General features: G+C 45.8%; 2 protein-coding genes across 5 annotated transcripts in view; one reads left to right on the top strand and one right to left on the bottom strand.

The window, feature by feature from the left end:
* The window catches only part of Rab14 (RAS oncogene family member Rab14), a 73,874-nt gene extending 63,221 nt beyond the window's left edge, over window positions 1-10,653 (bottom strand). Inside the window, exon 1 of one of the 2 annotated variants that reach the window (XM_067098504.1) lies at window positions 10,553-10,653. The gene's annotated coding sequence lies outside the window, so the exon portion shown is untranslated. The remainder of the gene's footprint in view (window positions 1-10,552) is intronic. The other variant, XM_067098503.1, reaches the window with a different exon arrangement.
* A 203-nt stretch (window positions 10,654-10,856) lies between these two features.
* The window catches only part of LOC136835229 (uncharacterized), a 95,605-nt gene continuing 94,144 nt past the window's right edge, over window positions 10,857-12,317 (top strand). The window contains exon 1 of one of the 3 annotated variants that reach the window (XM_067098485.1): window positions 10,857-11,375. Coding sequence is in view for 1 of the 3 variants with exons in the window: in XM_067098484.1 (XP_066954585.1) it covers window positions 11,359-11,375 (17 nt within the window). In the remaining 2 variants the exon portion in view is untranslated. The remainder of the gene's footprint in view (window positions 11,376-12,317) is intronic. The other 2 variants (XM_067098484.1, XM_067098486.1) reach the window with 2 other exon arrangements.

Raw genomic sequence — 12,317 nt, 5'->3', positions numbered from 1 at the left:
TGCACTTGCACTGTTAACTGGTGAAGCGGAAGGGACATGAGACCCCCTTGCTTGTTGACATATGCCATTACTATGGTGTTGTCACTCATCAACACCACAGTGTCCCAACACTCGATCCTGAAACTCTTGGAAAGCCAAGAAGGCCGCCTTGAGTTCCAGGATGTTGATGTGAAGGTGCTTGTCGTCTCAGTGCCACACTCCTGAAGTCAGCAACTCCTCCAAGTGTGCGCCCCATCCCTCAGTCGATGCTTCCGAGAACAGAAGCATGTCCAGAGGCCTGCATACTCCTATTAAGAGGTTTCTCTCGTCCATCCAACAGTCTAGGCCCTTTCTCACCTCCCCGAGAAAGGGATGAGAAAGGGCTGAGGGTCTCTAGACTGGGACCAGGACTCCTTCAGTTGCCACTGCAGGGACTGAAGGTGCAGACGCCCAAGAGGGACCAGCTTCTCAATGATGACAGGTGACTGATGATGACTTGCCATTGCCAAGCTGGCTGTTCCTGTCGAGAAAGGAACAGCTGTGCTGCCCTCCTGAACCTGCTGATATGAGAGGTCGAGGGAGACTCTTGCTGCTACCCTATCTATCAGCATGCCAAGATACTTTATCCTCTGCTTGGGGACGAGATCTGACTTCTTGAGATATACTACAATCCCAAGATCACAACACAACTTGAGGAGCCAATCCCTATCCTGAAGCAACTGCAAGCAAAAGCTTGCCAGGACCAGTCAATCATCGAGATACCTCAACAGATGTATCCTGTGCCAATGGGCCCAAGCTGACACTAGGGTGAACACTCACATGAACACCTGGGGAGCAGTTGAGAGACTGAAACACAGTGCCCTGAACTGGAACACCATCTCCCCAAGGATAAAGCGAAGGTACTTGCTGGAGGATGGATGGATGGGCATTTGGAAATATGCATCCTTCAGGTCCACAGTAAGCATGAAGTCCTTCTAGCTGATGGAGGCGAACACGGAGTGAGCTGTCCCCATTGTGAACTGAGTCTGGCGAATGAATAAGTTCAGAGGAGAGAGGTCTATGACCGGTCTCCAGCGCCCCGAAGCTTCTCTAAAAGAAAGAGATGGCTGTAAAAGCCTGGGGAATGATCAACACAATTTCCACAGCAACCTTGCTCAGCATGGCTTGCACCTCTTGCTTGAGTGTGAGATCCTTCAGCGAACAAGGAACGTAGTTAACAAGCAGACTGGAGAGTTGGTGAGGGGTGGCTGAGAATCAAAGAGGAGTAGATATCCCTCCCGAAGGACATCCACTACCCAGGTCTCAGCTCCGTATTGCTGCCACGTTGCCCAATGGCTCGATAGGCACCCTCTCACCAATGGCAGCAGCTGGAGGGGAAGGCCACCCCAAGCATTTCCCCTTCTTCTTCGCCTTGCCCCCTTGTCCAGACTGGAAAGAGGGCTGAAAGGGGGGTGATTGCATGCCCTTTCTGGCGGAGGAAGGTGGCTGGGTGTTCCCAAGAGCACCCTTCGAAGTCTGGGACTTCTTGGGGGCTGAAGAAGTGTTACCCTGGTCCAAAGGCTGGGTCACAGTGGAGCACAAAGACCTGGAGGTCTTGACCACTGCCTGATGGACAGGGCAGTCACTGTCTTTGGACCAATGCTTGTCCAGCGCAGCATCTACCAGCTCTCTAGGGAAGAGAGAGGCAGAACCCAGTAATGGTCTGTTCTGCAGGGTCATTGCTGATTTGGGAACTACAGACCTGGCAAAACGAGAAAGGACAGCGTCCCTTCTCTTTAGCACCAGGATTGCCCACAGGTTTGCTATCTGGTAGGCTAGGTAAAAGATGGCTTTACCTCCAGAGTGGCACAGCCTCCCAAAATCAGAGTCCTCCCATGGAACAACAGCACCCGTGGAGGCAGCCACTTTGGATTCTGTGAAGGACCACAGATCCAGCCAAGAGACAGCCTGAAGAGCCGCCATGGCGGTGGCCTCCAGGGTTGCTGCTTCTCACTGCAAAAAGGAGATTCCTTCTGAAGTAAGATACTGCGGCGAGAGACCCAGGCCTAAATGCACCAGATCTGGGTCAACCTGCTTGGTGGGCAATGCCCTCTCCGAGGTCTTATAAAAGCGCTTATGTTGAGGCAGAGGAGGAAAAAGCAGCTTGTTCAAGCGGCTCGACTGAAGTGAATTCTCCTGCCCAGAAACAAGCTAACAGTAAACCTCCCATATTCGCGGTCTCACTATTTGCGGAAAATTCTTCCATTCGCGTTATTTTTCACTGAGAAATATTCACTAATTACTGTATTTTCATATAATTTTTATGACTAAATGCACTTTTTGTGATAAAACTACAAAAATACTTAGGTATAAGCATTTTTAGAGGTTTTTTGTGTTTAAACTACCAAACAGGCAGTTCTAAGTGTTTTTACAGGGGTTTTAAGTATTCACGTATTTTAGCTATTTGCGGTGTGTGTGTGTGTGTGTGTGTGTGTAGGATACACATCCCCTGCGAATACGGGGGTTTACTGTATTCACTTGATTGAGGACCCCCTTGGCAAGCGTGGACCATGGCAGCCCCATCAAAACCTTGGGTTCCTTTTTTGGACCCTAGAAGGATTCAAGGCACAAGGGACAATCCACAGACGAGGGCATGTACAGCTGGGTGGCGGGAACTTGAGCTGTCCTCTTAATGAGTCCCATACTTCTTCAAGGCCGGAACCTCGCAAGAAGACTGTACAGGGGACCTCCTCTCTGCCTCTCCAGATGCTTGGGCCCAAGAGACCGAAGCACCAGCCTGGGAACCTGGCTTGGCACTGCAAGAAGTGTCAGCAGGCAAGGCCAAGACACTTGCATGTCTTGGCTCTTTCTCTCACCCTGTGCCCAAATCAGTACGGTGAGCGGACTCTCCAACACTGGTTTGGGATACCTCGAGTCTCCTTAGAAACCTGGGTGCTTGGAGCAGCTTGCGAATGAGCATCCGACACTGTCAGCCTTTGAAGCGGACTTCTTAGGACTGGCAAAGGGTGTGCAAACTGAGGTCCTCACGCCCGCGGCTCCTGAAATGCTAGACCCAGGGGTGAGCGACTCGGTTCCATGACCCACAGATTGGGAAGAGCCAGTGAGAGATCCCACTGCTTCCCCTGTGGAGGAAGGAAGCCCATTAAAAGTCTCAGGACAGGATTTCTTGGGGGAGGCAGCCCTCTTCTTCAAACAACGAGCCTTGGAAGAAGTGGAGGAGATAGCACACAAAGATGATGACACCTGAGACCTCTTCTTCGACTTCTTCTTCATCATCTTCTTCAGGATGACAGTCAAATCCCCCATCCAAGAGGGAGCAGCAGATGTAACAGGAGCAGCCGGGGTGGCCAGGGTAGGGGGAGCAACCCAGGCAGCATGAACATCGTCTACGGGAGCAGCGACAGGGGCAGCTGGGGCAGCCAGGAGCAGCAACTGGGGTGACTGGGATAACCAGGGTAGATGGAACAGCCAGGCCAGTCCGGGAACCAGCGAAGCCAGGAGCAGCAGGAGCAGGAACCATCAGATGGCGCACAGTGGAGGTCACCATCGTCGAGGGTTTGGCTTGGGACAGGAGGGCCACGGTGAAGCCTGGAGGCAGAGGCACTACGTACTGGGATGCCAGTATGGCAGTCAGCTGGGTCCCCAGGTGAGACAAGATGGTTAACGCCATCTTGGCAAAGGCTGTCATCATCACAGTGCTGGTGGTAGGGGTGCCAGCAGTGTGGGTTACCATAGGAGTGGCCACCAGGCACGACAAGAGACCCTGCAACAATGGCGTGCCAGACAGACCCAGGGAATGAACGCCAGGCTGTGTCTACATCAGTCGCCTACTCAGCATGGAGAGCAACCGCCATGCTGGAAGAAGAAGTTGGGTTAGTGGAGGGAGCCCCCAAGAGGAGGTCGTCCTGATCACCAGCCCCCCACCCCCCCAACAATCCTTCCACGCCCAACGAAGACAGCGAAGAAGATGAAGGGGAGTCCTCTCTCAAGAGAGAAACAAGGACAAAGGATTAGCCACCAAGGGAGTCGTCGGGGACGTATAACCCTCAGACGACGCCTTGGAAGGTAGTTTCCTTCCTTCAAACTTCACCCACTGCTCAGCCAACCAGGAGCAACACTCTGCACAGGTAAAACTTCTGGTACATACATGCCCCCTGCAAGAGGAGCAAAGGGCATGCGGATCAACATCAACATTTGAATGGAAGCTACTACACTTCTTCCCGCCCACTCCAGAACACACACACACTGGGGGAAGGATGGCTCATGAGGCTTACTTTCGTGAGATTGCATACTCCAAACACACAAATAAGCAGACACACAAGGAAAAAGAAAGATCCCACCAGGAAAAACAGCTCAACAACAGTCAGGAAAGAGAGGAAAGAACACACATCTGCACTGCACGATGGCCGAAAGCAAACTGGAATGTTTACATTCAGGCAGTTAACTGCCTAACCACCTTATTTGAAAGTTCAACAGCTGTCTCCTGCTGCGCTGTAAGTAATTCCTAATGTAAAGGACCGATGGTTTGTATATCGTGTGGGAACAAATGAACTTGTTCAAATAGTTGCCTTCTCCACAAAGAATACATGACTTAAAATCCTGGAGACTGGTCATTAATGTCTTCTAGCACATCCTTCTCTATCAACCCTTCCACCTCTGGAGAAAAAGACTGGATTAGTGTTCTGCCACTTGTCTCTGCCACATTGCCCAATGGCATGACAGGCATCCCCTACTTGTGGCCAATGGAGAGAGAGACTGTCAAGCCTCAGAAAACCCCTCACTACTTCTTGCCATTCCCTCCGTTCCTAATTGCCACCAGAATAGTTGGACGAGAGCACTAGGAAGACTCTCTGTACTTTTAGGAAGAAGGTTGGGCTACTGGTCAGGGTCAAGAGGAAAAAGGCTTCCTCCAACCCAATGTCAAACATGGAGGGCTTTTCCACTATTGAAGGTTTAACCACACTTGACTTAACACTCAAGGGGAGTTTGACGGAAACTGCAAGGTGGATCAGAGAATCACAGGACTAACCTCCTCTACAACAATGCCTCCACCTTAATCTATGGGAAGTGATTATGAGCCAACTACTATATTGTTCTAGTCTATGACTAATTTTTGTTGAAACTTACTTCTCAGGACTAAGTCTTGCCACAAGAGGCACAAGATGGCACTCTGGTAGGAGATTACAGTCAGCAACCTCAGAAACTTTGCTTCTTCATCCTTCAATGAGATACCTGTCATGGCAAAGTCTGCCGACATGTTCAGCAATAGGTTGAGCCACAAGGTAGCCTGGAAGGAGGCCATGGTGACAGAATTCATAGCTCCTGACTTTGATGCAGAGAATATTCTTGACAGAATCTCTCCAGTAGGAAGTCTTTTATCAGTTCACTGACTTATAATGTCCAGCTGCTAAGGAGTAGTCTATGAGTCTTCTAGCACACAGAACCTAATGTCAACGAGGTTCTGTGTGCTAGTTGGGTAAGAAGCTTGCCAAATCTGCCTCTCGAGGCGGCGCTCTCACGGCCCCCGAAACGCGAGACCCCAGAGGAGAATGCAGATCAGTTCCTGCCTGAGGGTGGCTAGAGCCAACGAGAGAAACTTGTCTTCCAAAAGAGAATCAAACCCTCAGAAGTCCTGCAGGACTCCCGATGGGGATCTCTTCCTGCTTCTTCTGGTGTTTGAACCAATAGGATCGAGACACCAGGCTGGGAACCCAACTGAGCACTGGTAAGAACTTGGGGAGCACTTGTAGTGCTGGCAGGAGGAGCTGAGACACCTGGGTGCCTCGGCTCTTTCTCTTGCGCTGCTCCCAAACTGGGCTGGGGAGAGTACTCTCCAGACCAGATCAGGATACTCGATATTCCACTGAATCTCGAGCACTCGAAGAGGCTCACAAACGAGCACCCAAAGCAGCCCCCGTCTTAGAGGCGGAACCTCTAGGACTGGGAACGGGATCACAAACTGAGGTCTGCGCCCCCGCGCCTCCCAAAACACAAAACCCAGCGGTGTGCGAACCAGCCCTAACCTGAAGGTTGTGAAGAGCCAACAAGAGACCCTCTGCCTCCTCGGAAGGAGGCAGTCCCTAGACGTCCAAAGGCATCAAGGGGAAAGAAGCAGCCTTTCTCTCCTTTGGCCAAGGAGGTCTATCCAATTTCTGGGACTCCCTTGGACCTCGGGAGAGGAAGGGAAGAGGCAGCAAAAGACAAAATTGAAGATAAGTTGAAGAAGACGGTGGCTACTTACACAGGGCGACTTCCTTCACCTTCACTCCAACATCTTCTACAAGATGGCGGACACGAAACATCGTAACCTCCAGGACAGCCAGGCAAGATCACAATGGAAGTGGCCCAGGAGACACAACCACCAGGAGAAGCAGCAGGTATGATCAGGACAGCCGATACAGGAGCTATGGAAGCGGTTCAGAAGGCAGGAGCTACAGCAACGGCCAGGAACATCACATGAAAGTCACCAGCAGCAATAGGAACGATCAGGATGGCTGCAGCAAGGGACCAGGAAGAGATGCCCAGAGACTGTCGTCAAGCCAACAGGAGCATAACACTGGAAACAGCATGAAGGCCAGCAATGACAGCGATCGATCCACATAGGTGGGAACAGAGTTGGAATGATCCTGACATGGAACTATGCCATTCCAACCAGGTACTGTGGTCGATCCGGAAGCATCACTGAATGAATGTTGGGACTCCTTCATGTAAAGATATCCCAATTGAGATATCCAGCCAACTACAGCTGTGCCTGCAATGCTCCCTGTCAACCTGAAAGAAAAAGCAAAGTAGAGTGAGACTCCCCTCGCTCCCCTATGCAGCCAGAGGAGGCCCCTTAGAAGAAGTCACCCGACCATCCCCCCGCCCCCCCTCGCGGTTCTCGCTGGACAAGTGAGCGAAGAGGACGAAGGAGAGAGATCTCTACCGAAGGAGAGATAAGGAAGAACCTACAGGGGGAGAGAAGGGAGGGAGGCCACCAAGGGCGTCGTGGAAGTGAAACTTACCGATGACACCTGCAACCTCCCCTGCAGCTCTCTATGGTGCAGGCAGTGAAAACAACACTCAGCACAAGTAGAATGGAAGTAGTCATGCCCTCACACACGGAGGGCAGAGTCCAAGAAGGGGAGCGAACTCTTACGTCCCAGTCAATGTAGGGGAGCGAAGATATTATGTCCCTATCTAATATCTCCGAACGTACAGGGGAACGCCTTCAGTATCTAAATAAAGGGCTATTGGAAGAGAAGCATTATATACCACTTGGTTACGCCCCTCTAAATATGTCCTTGACCGTCAAACCCAAGACCCAGAGGCAGGGGAATGAAGGCTTATGCAAGGCTATCACAAGTCGTGGGTTTGTATTAATAAATATCAAATACATGCAATATATACACAAAAATACATTAAGATCCCACCGCGATAATAAAGAGCTTAATGACAGTCAGGCAAAGAGATCCGAAAACATGTCTGCAACGCATGACAGCCGAAAGCAAACTGGAATGTTTACATCCAGGAGGTGGGTATTCCCGCTTACCTGACGGTAGTTGCTGCCTAACTACCTTGTTCAAGAGTTTAACGGCCGGGTCCAGCTTTGCCTCAAGTAATTCCTAATGTAAAGGACCGATGGTTTGTATATTGTGTCAGAACAAATGTTATTCCAACTGAGTTTGCTGAGGCTCTGAAGGCAAGGGACTGGTCCCACCAAACCCTCAGAGTTGGGTCCTCTCAAGAGAGAGGAAGATGCAAAGGTCTGCTCCAGTGCCAGTTACCTGAACTGTTGTACCCAATTAGTACCACCATTACCAGCTGAAAAACCCTGGGCTGTGGAAGACTACCAGAACAGGGTTTCAACCAACTCTACATTTAATATGGTTCAATTTCGTGAAGGCTACAGGTAAATGGGTGTGTATGCTGTCATGTGAATGCAACCCCAGGCCAGTGGGAAAACATGGGCTGGGTGACAAGCAGCATAATCACAGGCAAGCCCCAGTTCCAGTGAGTACTAAGCAGAGACCTGTCACAAGCCAACCCACTCCCTGTGTGCGTGAGGTCCAGGCCACATGAACACACAAAAACAAGGAGGGTAGTGCTAGCCCAACCAGATACGTGTTCTTTTCTCCATGAGCAAGCAGCCCAGGATGGGTAACAAGAATACGTAGTGAGACCCATGCCAGCCCTGCCTATGATCAACAGGTCCAACAAAGATGGCCAAACAACGTCACCTATAAACTGGGCCTTCTTTGGAGAGTTCCTCTTGGACTTCTTTATACAGGAGGAAAGTGAAGATTAGAAAACCTTGATGAGGAGAAGGTAGAGACACAATCCTAGCACTTCTTTGCCTTGACCCTTGCTTGTGCCTTACCCACCTCTGGTGCTGAAGGGCTGGCTGAGGCAAGAAGTGTCACCATAACGGAAGTCATAGTTGATGCTGGGGCGTGTACAACATTTCGTACCACCTCTACAGGACACGTAAACTGCCCAGACATATGCCTAAGTCTCTCGCAATAACATTGCAGTTATTTTTTCTCTATTAATACAGAGGGTAAAACAAAAACCAAAAGGAAATCATTCTTCTACAGATATACAAATGGTTGTAACAGCAACTCAGCTCAGTGAGAATGCATTAGAGGCATCAACTCTAGATGGGAAGCAAAGAAAAAGTGCTTGGTAACACCAGGTGAGTGAAGGGTATTATCCCACTCAATCCCCCTTATTTCCAGATGTTACTTTTTCAAAAAGTTTAAAAAACTAACTACTGCTCATGCTGAAGAATACTCTACCTATCTCAAGGGTGATCAATTGTGTTTCTGTAAGTTGAAAGGACTTCACAGACTTCAAGTCTAATTACTGAGAAAAGAGAGCAATAAGGACAATGCTATGACTAAAATGCACGTGCTGGAAAGTGCTAGAGCAAAAAAAGCTATGGAAATTCAAACTAAAACTTTTATAGTTTACAATATGGAAGGCAATATAGTTCATATATAAATCAGTTCACACAAAATGATATCTGCAATGAATCCCTGCTGCAAAGGAAAAATAAAGCATGTTAATGCTTCATTTCTCTGCATCATTCTAAAATCTAATTTTGAAACTGAAATGGCTATGCATCATATTTGTGCAAACGAGGTTGTATGAGCATAGGTAAAACAGGAAACATAAAATGACTAATCTCAGTACAAATTTTAAAGTAATAAGGAATATGCCATGGAATCCTGTGAATGTTATAACAAAATTAAAAATTTGCATGCAAAGAAATTCATGAGGGTCATGCAATGCCTTTCAGCAATGATAGTAAATAAGGAACCTAAATGTTATACATAAAACACCTTTCTTTAATGATTTTATACTTGGATGGCTCAACTGATCTACTAACAGATATGTTACAAACTTATCATTTTTTTTTCAAATATCTAAGTTAATCTGAAAAAAACTATACTCTGAACTACCAAAGCTTTGGACACTTGTCTATATATTTCAGTAAAATTACAAAAATATAATGCTACTGCATTCAAAATACTATTCACTAAATTGGTAATAACATGGCTACTTGTAAGGAAAACATGTCAATGAAGCTGTGAATGTTCTGTAGACCTTGAATTAGGGTATTACAAAAGAACCCAAGTGAAACATAACTATACCTGGATTGGAACAATATTCTAGTTATATATATCAAAATATGAAAGCCATGGTAAGTTGCCATGATCTTATTCGCAATCACAAATAATGGTTTGTGCTATTTTCATGTAAACACCTACAAGGTTACTAAGTTAATACTGCTGAATGATTTATTGCACTTTTTGCATTAGCATAGGCTACTGCAGTACTCAAGTTAATGTAGCTCTTCTGACCGTACAATTCTAATGCACAAGCAAAGACCTAACCTATCAAAAGCCAAATATGTTATCCCAGTATTAATTAAAACACTTCAAAGTGGAAGCCAAATATACCCAAATAACTATACTGCTGCCTGCTGTACCAGTTCTACACCAAGTCCCTCTAAGGCATCTTGTGTCACTCGGGCAGCCTAGCCTATTGCATCAACAGAACTCGCTTCAATACGCCTAACAACTGTAAATTCATTAGAACCAATAAACAACTTTAAATTCCGCATAAACTAATATATATGGCAGTCTTCTGACTAAGGGTGATTAGGATGACAAAAACAGGCTGTTCTAGGTGACACTAATGTCTAACATAGGTATGCCTGGGCTGTGAACAATTACGTTACTGGGTGTTAGCGTAAAGTGTAGGCTAGGCCTCGACTAGGCTACAAAACATACACCCACAGTGGAAGAAATTCACTGAAATCACTAAATATTGACATGACGTCTGCTTAAGAAGCCAAGGCACCACATTAGGAAAGCATGACTAACTGGACACACTCAGTAAAAGTTATTTCGCAGTACTTTCCTTCACATCCTTTTGACGTTTTGTTTTGATCGTCTTATTTTGACACTTCCAACTTTGCCATTCCTATGATGGGCGTGTCTTTCCTTCATTAAATGTCAAACGACTTTCAATATAAGCTTAACGAAATACATAAAGTTTTCAAACGGTAACATATTAATTTACTTACCAATATGTGAAACCTAAGGGGAAGTAAATCGATAGTCAACCTTAATTCATGACAATCGAGTCTTCTGCAATATGGCGATTAGTAAACTTCGCATGGCTAAAGTACTCCAAAGAAATAAAGCATTATATTTTATAAATAACATATAATTAGAATAAAAATTATGATTAAAACAAAATTATAATTTTAAAATAATCGAATTTTTTTTAAAAAACATATTAAAAACTTACAAAAATCTAAGAATATGCAGTATCAGTTATTGATTACTTTTGCCTCATCAAAATAGAACAGCTGATTGCTGATATGTAGTGTATCTCAAATTGCAGCCTGTCAAAAGATGTGTTATTGTAAATTTTACCCAAAGCACGTGAACAAATATTTCAGACGGATATGTTTTTTTACTATTCTGATGGTTTTTCAATTTAATATTATTCTTATAAGTACATATTGACAAATTATGGTCTCTGTCCTTGTTTTGATACCCTATTTATATCAAAACTAGACATATTGTACAATAACTCCGTGCTTGAGAAAATGCATAAACTTCATTGATGAATGAAATAAATGGAATGTTTCTGACCAATGGAAAAATAAAATTTCGGGTGTATCGATAATGATCTTAGATTATTTGGAAATTTAGTTCGACTCAATACCAACTGCTTATGGAAGAACACCCACCAGTCTCAGTAGTGTTTTGTGGTGATTCACTTTAAAGTCTTATATTCGGGGAAAAAACATTATGGCAAGCAATGCGTTGCTATGCCGATTATCTACTTCTTGATACCATGAGAAAAATTTAGAACACCTGCATGCTGTCTATAATAGTGTTAGTATAACAGTTTCATTGTTGTCTTAAATTTGATTACCTCACTCTGTCATTGACATTGTAGACTAACAAACCTTGATGATGCAACCTTTTAGCCGACCCTATAGGCTCTTCTTAGACATGTAGGCTATAGCTTAGTAGGCTTGCGAGGCATATTCCAAACCAAATTACGGCGACCGCTAATAGGGTGATCACCCAGTAGCCTAGCCTAACTGGGACTGTCATCAGTATGGGAGCCCCAACATAAGCTTAAAAAAGGCCACCGGTGTTGCTGTCCACCAGCCTCCATCCCTCTCTCCTATGTTGAGTGAAGTGCAGCTGCTGTGTCTGCCAAAGCAATTCTCCAATCGTCAAATGGTGTAGAGTAAATGTTGTTCAGGGTTTCTTTCAGACTTCCAAAAGTAACATTAACCTATCTAGACACTTATGCCTAGGCTACTCAGTCTGGGATTTATTTATTTTTTTTTTGTGACAGGCTAGCATTGGTTTGGTTTGTGCAGGGCATCATGTTTTGGGTAGGTGAATGTTAGGTTGGGATGTATCCCATTTGAAATAGTCTGAGCATTTGTTTGAACCACTTTAGGAAATCCTGTTTTCTTCGGAAAACAAAACCTGTCCATCATCTTGTATTCATATTGATGAGACTGTCATAGGGTTTGGCAGGCTAGAACAAGTGTCACATAGGCCGTGTCCAGGTTGCCTGGTTATTCATCCTCCAAAGCTTAGGTAGTATGCTAGTATTTGCTTTAAACTCACATATCATAACATAACCAAAGCATCTTTAGCCTGCCTACATGGACTATTCCCAAAACTTATTTTTTTCCATGGAAATACAAACCATTACCCATTATGTGTGAATATTCCTCAGCAAAAGCTGAAAATGGTTGTTGAAGCTTGATAACAATGTGCTTTCTTGGTATTAGGTTGGTGAGTTTTGGGAAT

The sequence above is a fragment of the Macrobrachium rosenbergii genome, chromosome 55 (assembly GCF_040412425.1).
Source record: "Macrobrachium rosenbergii isolate ZJJX-2024 chromosome 55, ASM4041242v1, whole genome shotgun sequence".
Classification (NCBI taxonomy): Eukaryota; Metazoa; Arthropoda; class Malacostraca; order Decapoda; family Palaemonidae; genus Macrobrachium; species Macrobrachium rosenbergii.
This window is presented reverse-complemented; position numbering and strand designations above follow the sequence as displayed.